The sequence below is a fragment of the Echinops telfairi genome, unplaced genomic scaffold (assembly GCF_000313985.2).
Source record: "Echinops telfairi isolate 266 unplaced genomic scaffold, ASM31398v2 ScPeMD7_3533;HRSCAF=4204_0, whole genome shotgun sequence".
Classification (NCBI taxonomy): Eukaryota; Metazoa; Chordata; class Mammalia; order Afrosoricida; family Tenrecidae; genus Echinops; species Echinops telfairi.
The window spans coordinates 48,917,346-48,937,566 of NW_022107431.1; the positions used below are offsets into that span (position 1 = coordinate 48,917,346).

Sequence of the window (20,221 nt, forward strand, 5' to 3'; positions counted from 1 at the left end):
CACTATCATGTTCAACCTTCATTTGGCTCTCTGTACTTCAATTTTAGTGTGGAAATCCTGACTGAGCTTTCTAGGCCCAACTCAGCATGAACTTGGCAGGCCATTCTCTTGGATTCAGCTTCCTGGCTGTCCTGGGAATGAATTAAATGATCCCTAAGGATCTTTCCAGCACTTACTATGTAAGTGCTTTCCAGCCTTTACTACGAAACCAATAAAAATCATCAATATGACAAAAACATACTCAAATCCTCCTTAAATCCACAACAGGAATGGTGTGGGGAGGTCCCGGCTCAAAGCAACCCTATGTACAACAGCAGGAAACGCTGACTGGCCCTAGGCCATTCTCTGGCTGTACTTCTTCCAAGAGAGATTTGTTTGTTCTTTTGGCACACTTCTACAGATTTCTTTAATACCTTCTAGGATGATTGCTTCCCAAAACACTTACATACAAGATATTCGGTGATATGGGGCATTGGGCCAAATACTTCTTGCTTTCTGCTTTTAGTCATTCAAGGAAGACCACTATCTAATGGCATAGGGGCACACATTTTGCTTTTGCAGGTTTCCTTAGCAACAGTGCTATATGACACTTTGGACCACATCACTCTGTCTTGGAGTGGAGGTGGAGAGCAGTCCTGTGCATTGTGAGGTGTTTAGCATGTCCTTCAAATGCCCCAGTGGGAGAAATTCCAGTATCATTGTACTGTACTTTCTCTGTAGTAAAAATGCAATAAGATTTTGCATTCTGCCTGGAAAAAAAATTGACTTCTCAGCTTAATTTTAACAGAGGTGGACTTGGAAAGATATGCACTGTTGATTTCTCAAAACATTCTAGGATTTTTTTATGTTCAAAGTTATTTATGTTTATAATAAAATGTTCACAACCTAGAAAATTCAATAATTTGAAAATTTTCCATCAAATTACACTCAATTCCCTTGTTAGACTAATATTTATACATTTAACTATATTTATGAAGACTGTGAAATGATATGGAAAGTAATGTGAGGGTAAATTAAAAAGTATCATTCCTGAGGTTCCACTTCAAACATGCATGGGTTTATTCCAAATAAAATAAGTTTGAACATGTTTCTATGATCAGTGGATGGCTACAGACAAATTTTCTCAGTAATACCCTGTCTCAGTCTCATGAAGGTACCATAAAAATAGGCCCAGTCCAAACAGTGGCTTTTGAGCGGGCCTGCTGGGGTACATTCAAGGTAGACAGGTTGTTCAAAAGTTGTAGTTCTTTGAGATTCCAAAGGACACAGGATGATCCTGAGAGCCTACTATGGAGAAGTAGGAAGAAAATGGAAACCCGCAATGGCATGAACATTTCTTTGTACCAACGGTGTTTTCCCCATTCGGACAATGCATCTGCTTTCATTCTTTACAGGCAGCGAGGGATGACCTATGGGATTTCCCTGGAACACCTTATCCCAAGCAACCAATGGCCCTGATCTTGCCCCTTCAGACTTGCTTTTGTTCTCCAAACTCAAAGAACATTGAAAATGAAGACAATTGTGTCCATGAGGATGCCAACACGATTGTTCTGACATAATGTAAATTAAAGAGTATAGAATTCCCTGGGAAAGGGTTTCTATCACAAATGTATAGACCTTGCTGGAGGCTATGTTGAGAAACAGTCGTTTTACATTTTACTATTCTTCTTTAATCAAGGTCTCTGTGGTTTTGTAGGAATCCTTTTTGATTTATTCTAGTAAGACAGTGTGTGGGAGGCGGAGGGATGTAAAAGTGGTCTGTGTTTAAAAACTTACGAAATTATTGGCAGAATAAAGTTGTAATATTTCACAGATAATACAAAAATTGCAGTAACTCTATAGAAATGCCACATGAAAACAAGGAAGAGAAGATGTGCAGTGTAAGTCCAGGCATAGAGAACGACCAGAGAAACAATGCTGTGCTTGGGGCAAGGACGATGGTGGTTTTCTTTTATCTTGGCTGTCATTCTCTCCCCTTTCATTTTCCAAATTCACTCTTACGGAGCATGACTTTGACAACTAAAAACCCTTTTAAAAATGTAAAATAAATTCTATTCCTAAGAAAAAGAAATAATCGTGATTTTTGAAAATCAGAATGTTGACCAGCACAGAAATCTCTCACCACATCTTATCTCTGCTAGTCAAGAGAAAAGGCAGGGGAAACAGTGAGAGAGGGAGAAAAAAAAAAGAGTAAAATGTATTTGGGTAAAAATACACAGAAATCCTGACTTTAGACTGAAAACAGATTGATTATCAGACAAAAGAAACGTTTGGCTTCAAATGCAAACTGTAGCAGAGAGTGGTGAGGTTCAAAAGGAGACAGGGGACGTTGTTGTTTTTCAATGTCACAGGGCCTGTCTCAGGAGCCATCTGCAGAGGCTGAGCAGCGAGGGGCATGCAGGCCCTGGACCTGTGTGACAAGCCCTCCTCCTGTGCTTGGAATGTGTTCAAAGTCCTCCGCAGCGGTGACCACAGTCCCACCCCACAGGAGAGCTGGCCAAGGCCAGGGGAGTTTGCCTCTCGGACCAGTTACATTCCACAGGGAAATAATTATGAAGAATCCCAAGACCCTTTCTTCCACGATTAAAATAGATCCACATAACAAATCCATTTGAATATCTTGCTCTTAAAAAATGTCAACAGTACTTTCCAACAACAAATACGTTTTCCAAGTGAATTTTGGTGCAGCAAGGGATAGATGAATTGGAAAAGACACCTGTGGCCCTGCCTATCTCAACATTGCATCCCATTGTCCCCGCCAGCAATAAAATGTCACTGTTGCAAAAACAAAAGCCCGAATGAATGAAAGAAAGCCCTGCTTACAAAAAATGGTTTTAATATAGGGTCACAGAAAATGCAAGGGTTTTATAGCCCACCATAAAACAGCTCTTTGTCTTTCCTCACTAATTCCTTAGTGTCACCTGGGACAAAACAAGGGAACTACAGATAGTAGAGGTGTTTGCAGATTAGCCTGCCCAGCCATAAATAACATTGGGTTTTGCTCACCTACAAATATTAAGGCAGCTTATCAATGTTTAAGCCCCTCTGTCTTTGTAATGGTTGCTAACATTTTAACCCAGGTAAATTAGGAATTTTTTCCCCTTTCCTGTCTTCTCACATTGACAAAGTACACATTCATCAGCTCCTATGATCAGATCTCATGGTATAAAGAGTGGGGCATTACCTGGGCACTCACCTCCGCCCTGCAAGGTCCTGTTTTGGAAGATGTATCTGCTCTATGCTTCGCTTGTTTTGCTTTCTCTTAGTGATGGTCTCCGTCCGAGCTGCCCAGGACGGTGCAGCTGTGATGCGCTGCACGTGGTGCAGTGCTACAGGCTGACCGAGGTCCCCGCCAGCCTTCCTTCCACCACCAAGAGGCTCTCCATCAGCCACAGCAAAATGAAACATCTCCAGGTACTTGGACTCTTGAGTTGCAGCAATTCTGTTTTGTGAGGGGCTCGCGTGGGTTGTTAAACTTGATTTCAAGGATCGTAACTTAAAATGCTTATACTAGCTCCCTGCTTTCTCTGTTTTACTGAGATGGATATGTTAGCCAGGCAGGGGGAAGAAGTCAGAATCTATAATAATGTTTCATTTCCATGTTTATTCAAAAATTTCTAAAAAGGACATTATTGGAATAGGAAAGTAAAGAAATGGCTCTTTTAAATAAAAACAGTATCAGAACATATTGCTATTTTATATCACCAGAACGTAGGATAAATAAATCCTCTTAGGGGAAGGGTGCTTGCGGATATATTTTGGAAGATGTCTAAACACAAGACTTCCAAGGCGAACCTAAGAACAGAACCCACACATAACTCATACCACCCAAATATCCGTGTATTTGTGGAAACCAACACAGAGGAAACGCTTGGGGATTTGCTGCTGTTTCTGTGTTGCCAAGTTACCTCGGTTCTCATTCGATGTGTTTTTAACAATGACTTTTATTTGATGGTAACCTCTTTAGTGGGAACTACAAGGAGTCCTCTGGATTTCTCTGACTTTATAGTCTGGGGGAACGTTTGCGTTTGGCATGCCTTTGGCATGATGAAAATTACCACAGAGACTCAGCTTGTCGTCCTAGCTTTCTTATTAACTAGAGGTGTTACCATTGTCGTCAATCAGTGGAAACACCTCTGGCCTTGCTTCCCCCCCACCCCTCCGACTTACATGAAATAAGAGGCTGGACTAGCTAGGCAACAACAACTCCCTTCTACATATAAAATTCGACGACTCTGATTTTCCCACTCCGAGTCCCTGCTTCTTCCTCTGATAGACCCAAGTCCTAAAACAGTGGTCTCTGTGGTTTGGGGCAGAGATATACTAGAGTGGATATACTTTCTTCCACACGGGGGCATCCACTGCTCACGTCTTCTTTTATGATTAACAATTTTGAATGTGCAGTGTACACACCAATAACTTAAATTACGTGTCATGGGCTTTATTTTGATGCTTTAAAAGTACAATTATTTAGTCGCCACCTTCCTCTTCCCACCCAGGAGTGCCTACTTCCAGAGAACAGCCTGACCCCATGGGTCTAAGTGTTCAAGGAAGCACTTGGCTGAAGGGGAAGATGCTGAAATGTTTGTGCTTAGGACACTGGGTGAGCTTGTCAGGTAAACCTTAGTTATGAGCCTAAACCGCTGCTTTGTAGCCAGTAACGTTAAGCATACTATTCCTCAAGTTCAATTACAGAATGAGTCGACTTGCCATTGCTTTGGGTTTTTTGAACAGCAGTACTGCTGACTTTAACCCAGCTCACTGTCTTCTCCAGGGCAGTGCACCACAGCAAGGCCAGAGAAAGACAGGATTGTTCATGCAGGAAAGGAAAGGTCTGAGCAATACTCTGCTTCTCCTCGAAAAACCCTTTGGGGAAAAGAAGGCTTTTAAGGGACCGAACACGATGTATATTCTGCTTATTTGATTTGAATTACAGAATCAGGTGCCCCTCTTTAAAGGAAACAGTAACAACAGCCTTAAACTAGGATTTTCAAATTCATATACAATGAAAACGTTGCATGACTTGTTCATATGATTCAGCTGTGTTTAGGGTGGTGAAGCTGTGTTTGAGCTGGGGATAACACAGGAAAAGGTCACAGTCCCTACCCTCAAGCAAAGAGAGATCTTATGGATCCACCTATCCCTAAAAATCCCTGCTTCTAGAATGCTAATTCATCTGCAGGCAATACTACGTGTTCGTCTATGCTCCTGGTCCCTCCCTCCTGGCTCCGGGCTTTCCTGTTTGGTACAAATCACACATCTTGGGTGGAGTGAGCGTCTGTCCAACATCCTAGCCTCACACAGTTCCTTCAACTCACAAAATGTTATCTATCGAATCCCCATTTCACCTCATCCACCTGCCTCGTTCTCATCCACCGGGAACCTCCCTACTCGTAAAACTGTGAATTCCTGTCCTCACCCTCTGAGCACGCCTTCCTTTCCAGCTGCACGCTCTTAAGTGACCTTTCCGACTCATGGAGGCGAGGAGCTCTAAGCACAGCCCTGCTTGCCAAGACGCTCCATCTAGTTCTTATCGTCGTCCCCTAGCCCTTCCCTCTCTGAACCCCTCAGTTCATGATCCCGTCCACTGTCCAGCAGCCCCTTCGTCTTGAATTAGGGCGATCGTGTGCCTTTGTGACTCCTGACACTGACCAGGCAGGCACTGCTGGAGGGGACGGCACCGCCAGATGGTGTGGAACCAGTACCCATACAAGCTCTCCAACCTCAGCTGGACCTCCGGGGTCCCCCACCTGTCATTCCACTTCCCCTTGGCCTGTCTCTCCTTGCCATTCCTGCAGTGTCTTTGAGAACGGGGCTGCAGGCTGTGGGAAGCGAGTCCAGTCTCTTGTTTTCCTCATTCTCCACAAGTGGGTTATTTCCCATTTTATTGACACACGGTGGCAAAACTGAGGTCGTTAGTGTCAGCCTCTCTTAGTTCGCTCGCCTCCTTCTCTGTTTATTTCCCTACATTCTTCCCCTGAGACAGAGCCCGGGACGCTCTCCTGCCCTTCCAGGAATCCCTCCCTCTGCCGGACCTTGCTGCGCCCTTCTCTCCACCCGCTTCTCTCCAAGACGTTCTTCCTGGTCATTACATCCAACACGCGCTTCTTCACATTTGTCTCCTCTTGCAACAATCCCCCTTTATTTAAAAAAGCAAAACCACTGTGAAGGAGTCGTCCATCCTCACTGGGTCCACGTCTTCGCCTTCCCTCTCTCTCACATTCGCCATTTGTGTATCTTCAGAAAAATGTCTGTGCAAATGCTCTGCCTGCTTTGAAACTGAGCATTAGTCATTTTAGTGCCAAGTGACAAAAGCCCCGTCTGCATGCTAGATACAAACCCAGGATCAGAGGCATGCTTTGCGAACTTTGTCTCCCACTCGGCCTCTTCCTTTGTTCCCGGTCTCCTTTGGAACACATACGTTCTCCATTTTGATGAACTCCGCTTTCCTGTTTCATCCTTTGATCCGTGTGCTTTCAGTATCCTATCTAAGACGACGACGATCAAACCCGTGTCATGAAAGTGACGCCTGTGTTTTCTTCTAGGAGCATTACGGCTCCAACACTAACGTTCAGGTCTAGAATCCATGTTGCGTTAATGCTTTGAAAGAAGGAAGCAGGCAGCCCATTTTCTGCCTTTCACGTCCTCCGACCTTTCCGATTCCTGTTTATTAATTCATGCTTTGCTCTCCGGTAACGATGAGTTCCTTCAGGATGCTGCATCAATGAAAGAAGTATAACAAGCAATTGTGTGCATGTGACACTGAATGGCTACTGAGCTAGCTCACCTGAGGCACTCCTATTTTGAAGAATGTAGGCTCAGTTCAGGTCTTTGTGTCTATATATGCAAAACATAAATCAGTTCATCTCATTAGTGTCACTGAAGTGCTGCAAGCTGAAAGGCTAGATCCTCTTCAAAAGCAGCGCAAATTGGGAATGTGGTTATAATGGTACTCAATTAAAATCTCAGCACATTACTTCATCTGTAGAAACAAAGAGTCCCTTTACATCCTTCCCAGAAAACAAATATTTAATTAAGGCTTATCATTGGGTGAGGGGCATCAGGGTGATTTTTATAGTCTCTCTTCATACTTTACAGAATTTTAAGCATTAAGATAAAGTATTGTTAGTTAGCAGGGGGAAAAAAATCCCAACATTGTTTTGCAAACTCCTTACTGGTTAGCTTCACACAGTTCTGGGTGCCTAGTTGTATCCTGGAGGGCATATCAGCTGTGTGTGTGCACTGGACCTATGTCAACCCAGACTCACAGTGACCTTATAGGACAGGGTAGAACTGCCCCTCTGCTTTTCCTGGACAGTAACTCTGTATGGGAATAGAAAACCTCGTCTTTCTCCCACAGAGCTGCTGGTGGTTTTGAACAGCTGACCTTGTGGTTCACAGCCCAATACATAATCTGCTATGCCACCAGGGCTCCTGACACTGGTCCTCTAGGAAGCCTCAAAATGGAGTGTGACCCTCAAATGGTTGGGGCAGGGCCTGCAGGGAATTGAAAGCAGCAACTCAGCTTTTTACCTGGAAGTCCGTGAGAGTGGCCCCATAGCCCAGCTCCACTTGCCTTGATTTTAAGCAACATTCAAAAACCCTGCCAGCAGGCCCAAGCCAAGAGTATCCCTTTCCATCTCTCTCAAGGACGGTCCTGCGGAGGCCGGGGAAATGCAAGAACAGGTCTGGCAGATTGCTTACCCTGTTGTTATCTCCAAAAATTGTACTGAAAAGTTAAAAACCAGTGGGTGTCTGTATCACTGCTTGTGCCATGAGACCAAACTTTTCTGCAACATGGATATGATAACAGGAAAACCGGAAATAAAAGAAAACAAAACCACAGATATTGGAATGCACTAAACCTGTGGGGAGGGCTTGAGGTTTCTGCTTGTCAGCAGGACACATTTTGACCCATCGTGCACCTCCTTGAACTTTGGGTAAAGGGGACGAACCCTTTGTGAAGATGAGACACAGCAATTAGAGAATTGCTAGTTTTCCTCACTGATAATAAAGGTAACTTGTACTGAAACTGACCCCCAAAAAGTTTGCTATGCATGATAGAACTTGATTCCAACTCAGTGATCTGACAAGGCAGAGTAGAACTGCCCCGTGAGTTCTGGAGACTGCCATTGTTCCCACCTTTTCCTGTGCTGCCCCTGGGGGTTTAGAACTGCTGACCTTGCCATTAGCAGGCCAACACATAACCACTGCACTACCAGGGCTCACACTCGGTAAAGGAAATCAACTATCCACTGGATTCCATTAAGAATGTGAGTGTAGTTACTATTTAGGCCAATCTATATATATACTTTGCAAACAGAGTTTAAGAAAACAAAAACAAACAAACAAAACCCCTCAAACCTGAACCCCTGCCACCAAATTTTGTCTCACCCTCCAAATAAATTACTCACACAGATCTGTCATCTGAGACTTACTGTGTCATCTGCAACCTTTTGGGGTTTGGGGTCAGTCCGCTATAATCACAGAAGCAAAGAGTTAGGTCGAGAGTCACTGTACATTACATTAGCGGCAAGCTAAGAAAAGCCACTTCAGAATGGATAGCAGATAAAAGAAAAGTGGGTCTTCAGCTGATCACTTAACTTTTTTGAGAACAATTCTCTGTCCTTTTAATGGGAAATTTAGATAACCTCTAAAGCTCCGCTTTACTAACACTGTGAGTTTGTGTCCAGTGCTTCCGTCTTTTTCAACTCCAGACTAGACTCCAGGTAGCAGGATCTATATTAACAAATGGGATAGCTGAGGAGGGATAGAGGCCAAGGGATCCTTTTGAAATTCTCACCTCCTGCACTTACTGCCTCCCACTGTCTAGTGCTCATAGCAAACAAACAAAACGTGCCTGGCACTGAAAGACTCAGTTGATGTAAGATGAAAGTTACTCTTATTTATGAGACTCCAACTCCAACCAGTCATCAAGTCCATTCCAACTCACAGCAACGCCCCCGCCCTTTTAAGGCAAGAACTAAACAATACAACTGATGAATCATTAGGAAATAGCAAATGCAAGCAGCAATATATAACTGCAACCCGACTCAGAAAACCCACTGCCATCAGGTTGATTCCAACTCATAGTGATCCTACACAGGGTTTCTGAGGCTGTAAATCTTTGTGGGAACAGATAGCCTCATCTTTCTCACAAGGAATAGCTGGTGGGTTTGAACCACAGACCTTGAGGTTAGCAGTCCTACACTTACCTGGTTTCACCACCAAGGATGTTGATAAATGAAATGAACTCACCACGGCTCCATTTGCACAATACACAAGTCTTCCAAGAGATCAGTAATACCAGGCAGGAATGCTCATCCTAGAACCACCAAGCATTTGAGTTCAAAAGGGCAGCATTTACCCAGGACCAAGTTCAGAAGGGTTGGGAAGGAAGGATGAGCAAGAACCAGAAACACAGGGAAGTGGAATAAGTGATGTCACCCAGGAGAAATTGCAATCAATGATATGAAACAAAATACATATGAACTGTTGACTGGAAAACTAATTTTCTCTGTAGACGTCATCTAATTTATAATAAAATAATAAAATAAATCTTTGAATGAATAAATAAAATAAGATGAAAAATCATGTCTGTTTATGAGCACCTTGACATAGGAATCTTCTACATTGTGCTAGGAGATGCTTTAAAACAGTCCTTGATTTGTATCGTGTGTCCTCCCAGAGTGGTGATGCCCATAATGACTAGGTGATATAAAGTGAAGCCACTTGCAAAATGTTTATCATTCATGCATTGTTATTATAAAAAAGGTTTCACTGTATACTTTCATCAAATATTTAGAATACATAGAATTGTATAGATACAAGAATGTACACTAAAAATCCAAGCTTCATTGAGTCCTCAAAGACAGTTGGAATTTTAATAAAGATTTATTAAACTGGATAAAACCCAGGAACAACAGTTCCTTTTACCGCCCAAACTTGACCTTACTTCTGGAACCCAATTAAAGGGTTATATGATAGAAGAAGGAGGTGTGAAACTTTTAGGTAAGCAAACAAGGGGAGCACTTGGGGTGCTTGAGCTCATACAGTATGGACAAAGAATATGGAATTTGACCATGAACTTACCTCCAGGAGTGGCATAGCATTACGGCGGGGATATGCTTGCATGGTTGCGTGGATTCCTTGCTTCACAGTGATGGAGATGCAGGTAGACTCTCTGCTTCCTCATGGACCTGGTTGGTGAGGACAAAGCTTAAAAAGCCCCTGTGATCGAACCTAGAGACAGCATTGTAAATAGCTTTGTGGAAGTATTTTCAGATTCTTTCAGGTTGGGCTTCTCTAAGAGGATGCCACAGACAACATTCTACTGAAGAAACCACTGGGCACTGTTTGAATCCTTCTGGCTAGACGTGGGTTTGCTGGGTTCGACCGCCTGCAGCAGACGTGAATCAGTACATGCCTTTAAAGAATGTGTATAAGTGCTTTGTATAATTTTGATGCCAATTTAAAAAAACGTCAGGACCCATGTTTCAATTTTTTCCAAGAAATAATTTAAAAGTAGTCGCTGAGGGGAAATGAAAGCACTTTAGTGCTGTCATGATAAAAGGACATGTTTGTTTCATGTTTTAAACAACAATCTTAATTTACTGCTTTCCCCCCCACCCTGGGTTTTTCTATAGCTATCTGACTTCACGCGGATGGTGGCGCTAGAAGAGCTTATTCTTCTGGCCAGTGGAACAGAGACAGTTGACAACGACACGTTCAACACGCTGAGTACATTGAAGACCTTGGAGCTCTGGAAAAATAAGCTAAGACGGGTCCCCACAGGGCTCCCAGCCAGTCTGGAAGTGCTCAAACTCAGTGATAACTCAATATGTGTCTTACATGGATCGGAATTTGCAGGGCTGAAGAAACTGAAAGTGCTTGAACTGAAAAACAACCTCCTCTCTTCCCTTGCTCCCAGCATGCTCTCCTCTCTCGTCAGTTTACAAAGTCTGGTGTTGGACGGCAACAACATAGAATCTGTGGCTGGGCCACTGGCACTTCCTCATCTGAAACGTATGAGTATGGACAATAACAAACTGCACCTCGTACCAGGTAGCTTCTTTATTTCCCTCCAGTCTTTGCAGTTTCTTAGTTTCAGTGGTAACTTACTGACTAAAATTCCTGCCAATCTGCCCAAATCCTTGCTGTCTTTAAAGATGGAGAGAAACCAGCTTAATGTGGTAAGATTTCGAGATCTTAAACATTTGGAGAATCTGTCCCATCTTTACCTGTCAGAAAACTCACTTTCTTCCATCGATGGGGCCCAGATCCTTGCCAATTTAACTACTCTCGAGTTGTCTCAAAACCAGCTTCAAATGTTGCCCCTTAGACTCCCGGCAAGGTTACAAAAACTCGATTGCAGCAACAACCTGATTCAGAGAGTGACTGTGCAAGACTTCCAGGACCTCCGAGACTTGAAACATTTGTTTCTGGACAACAACCTTGTCAGCTTGTTCGAAGCTGGAGCCCTGCAAAGGTGTTCTCAGCTCTCCAACCTGGCCCTGGAACAGAACCTGCTCTTGTCTATACCACTAAGGCAAGTATGTAGTAGCCTTTCTTGTGTTCCTCTAAGCATTTCCCCAGATTGGAGCAATGAACCACATCATACAAGCAAGAAACTGAGCCCGACTGACCACACCTCAGCGGTCCGATCGGGGGGCATCCAGAGGTACGGGGGTGGGGTGGGGGGGGCAGTGTTTCAAACAGAGATTTGAAATCTCCAACCCTCAAGCCAACTCCTGCAAGAAATTGATCTTGCATGTGCGACAATAGGCCAACAGATGAATATTTGAAAATACGCAGCTTTGCGGGAGTGTGCTAACAGTAAGAACACAGGGTATTCCTTCCTTCATGAAAACTCCTCTTGTTTCTCTGCTTTCTTTCCCTCCTTATCAAAAGGGTGCTTTAGTTTTGATTTTTAAAAAAATCATTTTATTAGGGGCTCATACAACTCTTATCACAATCCATACATACATCAGTTATGTACAGCACATTTGTACATGACTCAGATTTGTCGATAGGCGCATGCTTGTTGTTGTCAGGTGCCATCGAGTCAGTGATGACCCATAGTGACCCGTGCACGACAGAACGAAGCACTGTCCGGTCCTGCACCATGCTCACATAGTTCCTATACCTGAGCCCATTGTTGCAGCCAGTGTCTATCCATCTCGTTGAGAGCCTTCCTCTTTCTTGCTGCCCCTTCGCTTTACCAAGCATGATGTCTGTCTCCAGGGACTGGTCTCTCCCGACACTACATCCAAAGTAGGTGAGACAACGAAGTCCTGCCAACCTTGCCTCCCAGGAGCATCTGGCTGCACTTCCTCCAAGACAGATTTGTTTGCCCAATTAGCAGTCAGTCCAGGGTACTGTCAGTGTTCTTCTCTGGCACCACAGTTCAGATGCAACGATTCTTCTATCATTTTCCTTATTCATTGTCTGACTTTCACATGCATGAGAAGCAATGGAAAATGCCATAGTTTGGGTCAAGCACACCTTAGTATCAAAGTAGCATCCTTACTTTTCAATCTTTAAAAACATCTTGAGTAGCAGGTTTACTTGATTCAACTGGTCTTTTAGTCTCTGACTGTTGCTTCCATGATAATTGATTGTGGATATAAGCAAGACAAAATCCTTGACAACTTCAACCCATTCCCTATTTATCATGATGCCACCTAGTGGTCCAGTTGAAAGGATTTAGGCCTTCTTTACATTGAGTCATAATCCATACTGAAGGCTACAGTCCTTGATCTTCACCATTAAATGGGTCAATTTCTTCAAAGGTTGTGTCATCAGCATCCTGATGCCACCTTCTTCATAATATAAGGCAACTTCTCTGATTATTTGCTTAGCATACAAATCGAACAAGTATGGTGACGGGACACAACCCTGACACACACCTTTCCAGATTTGACAGCATGTAGTATTCCCTTGTTCTGTCTGTACAAGTGCCCCTGGATCCAGGTACAAGTTCTTCATGAGCACAGAAAAACGTTCTGGACTTCCCATTCTTCTCAAGGTACCCATAGTTTGTTATGATCCACACAGGTGAATGCCTTGGCATAGTCAATAACACAGAAGTAAACCTTTTTCTGGTGTTTTCTGCTTTCGGCCAAGCTCCATCTGTCATCAGCAATGATATCCCTTGTTCTGTGCCCTTTTCTGAGTTCCGCCTGAACTTCTGGCATTTTCCTGCCAATGTACTGTTACAAGCATTGTTGGAGGATCTTCAGCAAAATTTTACTTGCGTGTGATATTGTTCTATAGTTGAACATTCTGTTGGGTCACCTTTCTTTGGAATGGGCACACATATGGATCTCTTCCAGTAAGCTGGCCAAGTGGCTGTCGTCCAAATGTGCTGGTATACATGAGTGAGGGCTTCCAATGCTTCATCCGCTGGCTGAAACATTTCAATTAGTCTTCCATCAATTCCGGGAGCCTTGTTTGTGGCTGTTTTCAGTGCAGCTAGAAAGCTTTCCTTCAGCACCCTAAGTTGTTGCTCATATACTACTTCCTGAAATGGTGGGATGCCAACTAGTTCTTTTTGGTACAATGGTTCGGTGTATTTTTTAATTAATTGAGATTTAATACATATCATATCATTCCATATTTCAATCACATCAGGTAGAATTGTACAATTGTTACCACAATCAGTTTCCAAATAATTTTTTCTACATGGACTCCTTGGTCCCACCACCTTCTACCCTCCACCACCACTGTACGTGTCCCCCTCCCCCCAAGCCTCTTATTCTACTTACTGTCCCCCTAGGTTCGTCAATCCAGATACTGAAACGCAGAAAAGCCTATAACACAGCTTCAAGAGGGCTCTGTGTATTCTTTCCGCCTTCCCTTGATGCTTCCTGCATCCTTCAGTATTTTGACCATAGAATCTTTCAAGATTGCAACTCAAGACTTGGATGTTTTCTTGGGTTCTTTCCATTTCAGATAGACTGAGAGTGTTCTTCCCTTGGGTTTTCCCACTCTTGGACTTTGTACATTTCATGATAGTATTTGGCTTTATCTTCTTGACCTGCCCTTTGAAAATTTTTATTCAACTCTTCGATGTCATCCATCAGGGTCATCAGGGAAAATGAGGAGGGGAATGTAGTAAGATATTCATATTTTAAAAAGCATTGAAAAATATATGTGTGGGTTATGTCTGAATAAAGTTATTTAAGAAAAAAGCACCAAAGAAATAGCTATGAAAAAAATCCCAGAACTTCATATCTAATATTATATTATTTTGACTTAGTAGGGAGCTTCATAATCTTCTTCAGACCCTTAAACTTTAAGACCCTTAAAGGACTTAGCTTGGCTCGCCTGGCTGGTTGTGTCTGCCTATGAGTGTGTGAATCCATCCGTGTTAGTCTTACATTGATTTGGTATTTCTTCATCCTTTCTCTTAACCTCTGACATCCAGGCTGTTTTTAATTTCCGTCTCCAAATTCCCCTCCCTCTTCATCTTAACTCACTGGGTCATTTCTTCCTAGTTAATTCTAATCTGTATGAATACTGGGCATTGTTACATTAACTGTTGCTATTCATTTAAACATCATTGCAAATTCTCTGTCCTACAAAAGTCACTGTCAGTCACAATCGACTCAATGGCACATAGCAGTATGGCTCAAACCTTATTTTCTATTACCACATGCCCCTACTCCAAGAAAAAAAGTAGTGCATAAAGCAAAACTCCTAAAACAGATTAGGGATATACACATGTATTTCCAAGAGACTTTCAGCGCTGTGGGAATGATTGTGAATTTGAGTTTCCTATTTAGATGACTGTCAGAAAGCATTTGGTTCAATAATCTTGCAAATTGTCAATGAGTGGGAAATGGTTTCATTATTTACTCTGGCAGGAATATTTGTGCTTTCATAAGTGACTCGAGCAAGGGCAGTGCTGTGCCCAGTGGACTGCAGAGTGGCATGGCAAACACGTGCTGGCCACGTCTCCAGTATGCCTTCCCGCGAAATTGTCCGGAGAGCTTAAAACCAGCCAGCCAACCAACCAACCAACCAGCAAAGAGAACAGTAGAAAAACCAGGGCCTCCCTTTAAACCAAGTAATCAGACTCTCAGGTGAGACCTACAAGTCGATTCTGACTATTGGAAACCCCATGGGCCAGGTGGAACTGCCCTGGTGGATTTCCAAGACTGCAGGTTTTACGGAAGCAGAAAGATGGATTTTTCTCCTATGGTGTGAGGCACAGTATTTCCTCAAACTTGCCCAGATGAATTCAATGTGCAGCCAACTGTGAGAACAAGGCAAGTCACTAGAGGTGGGAGAAGGCTTTTACTCTAGCTTAAATTAAGCAAGATGATTGTCTGCTTTGTCTCATAGTGGTTTTAAAATATCCACCATTCCCTTATTTCCCAGTGCCACCCTGAACAGTAAAGGGGGCATAGCCCAGAAAAGTCTCTCCCTCATAAGAAATTAAAACACAACAATATCAACTTCTTATATTTGAATTTTAAAGGTTTATTTATGAACTCAACTGTTTCTTTCTTTCTTTTTGATTTGCATGTTTTTTATTCACATGCAACCTCCGCTTTAAATCGGCTTTCTAGTAAGTCAACTGTAAACCCAGGCGAGCCGCTCCTTCTATCGCAAACTGTTTCTCCTCAAATACAACCTCTTTACTATCTCTCATTCTACCCTTCACTGAGAACATAATGTGCACGTTGTTAGAAACAAACATATAAATGCCTACCATGACCAGCAGTGGTGGTACCTTCATTATCCCATGTTACCCCACACTGACCTAAGAGGGTGGGATAACATGGGATAACATTATCCCATGTTACCCCATGTCACTGACCCAAGAGGGTGGGTATGTGTTTTACTCTCTTCTTACAGATGAGACTATTAAGAAATTTGCTCAAAGCACATTGCCAATAAGTGCTAAGTCAGAATTTGAGCATAAGTAGTCTAACTCCAGAGCCAGGGAATTTTAACAATCCTGTGGACTCCTGCCTCAGATTTGCTGTACAGTAAATAGTACTAAACTAGCCTTAGATCTTTGGATGTTTATCAGCTTGGTGTTGCTTTTGGCTGCGCCACATCTCACCCAAGTGCAGCCTATGGAAGGACATCAGTGACAACATCTCTTTTTTAAAATCCATTTGGATCATTCAAATCCATAATAGCTTTCTGGATTTCGTAGTCAGGTAACACTTCTGCTTACTTATGTACAAGTGCCATCTACTGGCCAGACGAGGTGAGGACACCATTTATGGGAGGAATAACAGTCCTAGAAACACGTTCAGCTTACTGTGCAGGACTGCCTTGAAAGACTTAGCAGGTTTATAAAGACAAATCATAGCACGGAAATACATGAATGCCCCAAAGTCACAGAGCAGGATAATTCGTGTTTTGTATTATCATCTGCCTAGACGTTTCACAGAATCAAGAAAACCATTCAAAGGAAGGAAAGAAAGAAAAGAGCACTCCTAGGGCAAGGCATAACTTTTAGAACGTGGCACAACTAACTGTATTTGTTTAACAGAAACATGGCCTGTTCATTTTCATTCCTCACTTTCTATTACGTGACTTCTGTATATGGCACACTTTTCACCGGTAGCCAACTTTAAAACTCACTACTCACCATTGAGTAGAGTGCAACTCATTGAGACCTGTCGGACAGAGTAGAAACTGCCCCTGTGAGTTTCTGAGACTGTATCTCTGTGGGAGTAGAGAGCCTCATCTTTTTCCATGAGAGTGACTAGTGGTGGTACAGATAGGAACTGGAAACACAGGGAATCCAGGCCAGATGATCCCTACAGGACCAGTGGTGTGAGTGGCGATACTGGAAGGGTAGAGGAAGGGTGGGTTGGAAAGGGGGAACCGATTACAAGGATCTATATGTGACCTCCTCCCTGGGGGACAGACAACAGAAAAGTGGATGAAGGGAGACGTTGGACAGGGCAAGATATGACAAAATAATAACTTATAAATGATCAAGGGCTCATGAAGGAGGGGGGAGTGGGAAGGGAGAGGGGAAAATGAGGACCTGATGCCGGGGGCTTAAGTGGAGAACAAATGTTTTGAGAATGATGAGGGCAATGAATGTACAAATGTGTTCTACACAATTGATGTATGTATGGATTGTGATAAGAGTTGTATGAGCCCCTAATAAAATGATTAAAACACACACACGCACACAAAAGAGTGGCTAGTGGTTTCCAACTGGTGACTTTCAGGTTAACCACTCAGCACATGATGTACACTCCACCACCTGTACAGTAATTCCTTCATCTGTACAGTAATATTTAAAACAATTCCAACACCACTTTAAAGACAGAAGGCCAGAAGCTATGACACACTAAGTACTGCACTGAAAGCCATATACTGATAACTACGAGGGCCAAAGTTGGAATCCAGGTTTTAAGAATGGAGTTTCTTCTTTGGTTTACTTGACCTTATCTTGCCACAACTACGTTGCCTTTACCATGACAATCTATTGATAGCTCGTCATTCCTTGAAAATAACAGCTGTTCAGGTGAGGTTTCTGGCACATTTGTCGGTAATGTACCTTAGGTAAGCTAGTAGACATGAGTGCAACATTACGTTGTCCTGGCGATTCACTTCCAAATGAATTTAATTATCAACTGCTCGCCCTGGTGGCATAGTGGTTACATGAGGGGTTGCTAACCTTAATGCCAGCATTTCAAAACCACCAGCTGTTCTCCAGGAGAAAGACTGAGCTATCTCTTCCCTCTATTAAAGAGTTAAGTTTTAGGAAAAAATATCAGTAATGGCTGTGCAACATGAAGAGGGTGATCAACGACACTGAGTTATACAAGTAGAGGTTGTGGAATTGGAGACTGCTGTTGGTGTGAATTCCAGGGATAACAGTGGCCATGGGGAGAAGGAAATGCTCTAGAAGGTGGTGACACTTGTACAAGTCTTCTTCACACGAGGGAGTTATTGAATTGTATGATATGTGGATGAAGTGCTAATAAAACTGCTTAAAAAGAGTTAAAAGACTTGGAAACTCACAGAACCAGTTCTACTCTGTCCTGTCACTGTGAGTGACCCCATTGGCTTGTTGATTCCATGGATGGCAGTGGCTAACATATATGAAGTAATTTTCCTCTGGTAATCTATCTTGAGAATTTTGTTCTTTCTAGCAATAATTCTCACCCCTCAGTAACCCTACATTTTAAAACTTAAAGTCAAAACCATTTTCTAATTGGAAAAATAAAAGCAGTGAATCATTTTTTAACTTATATTTTATATGAATTCAAAGCACTTTTTCCGTTTTCCCTGGCATTCTCACTTCTCTTTCTGTACCTTGTTGATTCGATGACTGCTGTGAACCTCAGAAGTTGGAGCTTTTACTCCGTTGTCCGGGTAGCAGTGGGCAGAACACAGATTTTCATGTACAGAACTGACACGTCAGCGTTACACCAGACCTCGGAGGAAAGCTGAACACTAGGGAAGAAGGCTGAGGCTTGTGGTCACCATTCACTTTGTTTAAGATGACGCTTGTTTCCTAGGGTCACAGGGACAGAACTGTCCAGCAAAGGCAGCTGTTACATCATTCGCGGCGGCTTGGCAGTTGTGGCATGGTGGTTGTAGCCTGTTCTCACATCCCTTCCCATGCCTTTGCAGGCTCCCGGGGACCTTAGCCAGGCTGGACCTCAAAGGGAATGCCATCCAGGACATTGCCGAGCGGGAGCTCAAGGATCTTAAGCAGCTCCAGGTTCTAAACCTGAGGAACAACAAGATCTCTGCCTTAGACTTCAAAGCGCTGGAGGGCCTGCCCCGCCTCAGACACCTCTACCTGGATGGAAACCCCTGGAACTGCACCTGCAGCCTCCTCAGGGCCAGGGAGGTCCTGAAGGCCAGGGGCACAGATGTGAGGGGCGGACAGTGTGCGGCACCAGCTGAGCGGCAAGGGGAGAGCTGGATGTCTTCCAAGAAGATCATGAGGCAATGTGAGCATCACTTACACCTGGCCGAGAAAACCAGAGAGCCGAAGAAGAAAGCAAAGCCCGAAGATCACCCCAGCACCAGAATCCCCGTGGATGATGATGACTATGATTATGAAATAGATTAAGCAGGAGCTCTCTTGACAGCCTATGAATGGATGTTCATGCTCTTAACGCAGAAATTTAGTGGGCATGTAGCGAGGCAAGAATCCCTTTTGTAAGTTTTTAAAAATAAACTGAGGGTTAGGATAAGCGGGGGCTGGGGGGAGAGAGGGGTAAGGAGCAACAGGACAGCAGATTCCTCCCATTGTAAAAGCCATTTGTGTCTTCTGTAAAGTCTAGACCAAATAATAAATGCCTGCATAAAATCACCACACGGCTAACTTCTTGCCGAGCAGAGAAGTTGATTTTCTCACGTGCACAAGGTGCAGATGATTTATCTACGAATCTGGGGCCAGGTAGGTCTGCGCTTGAGGCCTTTTGCCATTCGCAAGTAAAGCCAGCGACTCGAACTTAAAGCACAGGGGTGGGCGGAGCTCACAGTACGAGAGGGGAAGGACCGCTGCGGGGTCCCAGGCAGCAGCTGTAACGGAGAGGGACCAAGCTGCCCCGGGTTCTCCGACTACCCAAGGAAGGGCCTTCTCCTCTCTTCTTCGGTGATAGCCTCTCTCCTCTCAAGAGGAGAAGACCTACTGATCCACTTCCGGTCGCATGTTCATCCCTTGACTACGGAGCAGTAGGGCTTCGTGTTTGACCATCTTCACTGAGGCTGAAGGGAAAGCAGAAAGGACCAGGGTAACTGGCTCCTCAAGTACTCTAGATATCCAACTATGGCCTCCCTGAAAGACTTGTATTAAAAATGTTCACGTTTCCGTGAGCTGATGACAGACCCCGTTCTCCCTTCCACTTGATTAACTGTGTGCTTTTTAGTGTTTCCTCATCTGCAAAATATTTTTTCATTGTCTATCAACCTACTTGTAAGTACATTTGAAAGCTCATACTGTGTTAGACCCGGTAGACTAGAGAAACAAATCCAGGGAGACTCATAAGTGTATAAGAAAGGGCTTTACATACAAGAGCAATTGAATATTGAGAAAACATCTGAGCCCAGTCCAGATCAAGTCCATAAGTCCAATATTAGCCCATATGTCTGATACCAGTCTGTAAATTCCTCTTCAGACTCACAAAATACATGCAATGATGCTGAATGCAGGAGGATCACAGGCCAGTGGGTCGATAGTCCTGTGGATCCAGTGCCAGTTGGAAGCACCTCAGTGCTG

The 20,221-nt window shown here is 43.5% G+C and overlaps 1 protein-coding gene across 1 annotated transcript; it reads left to right on the forward strand.

The window, feature by feature from the left end:
* Window positions 1-3,225: 3,225 nt before the first annotated feature.
* Window positions 3,226-19,219, forward strand: LOC101642752 (nephrocan-like). The gene is made up of 3 exons (XM_004702027.2): window positions 3,226-3,414; window positions 10,647-11,548; window positions 18,622-19,219. The coding sequence occupies exons 1-3, from the start codon at window positions 3,226-3,228 to the stop codon at window positions 19,067-19,069; spliced, it is 1,539 nt and encodes a 512-aa protein (XP_004702084.1). The 3' UTR covers window positions 19,070-19,219.
* The last annotated feature ends 1,002 nt before the right edge of the window (window positions 19,220-20,221 follow it).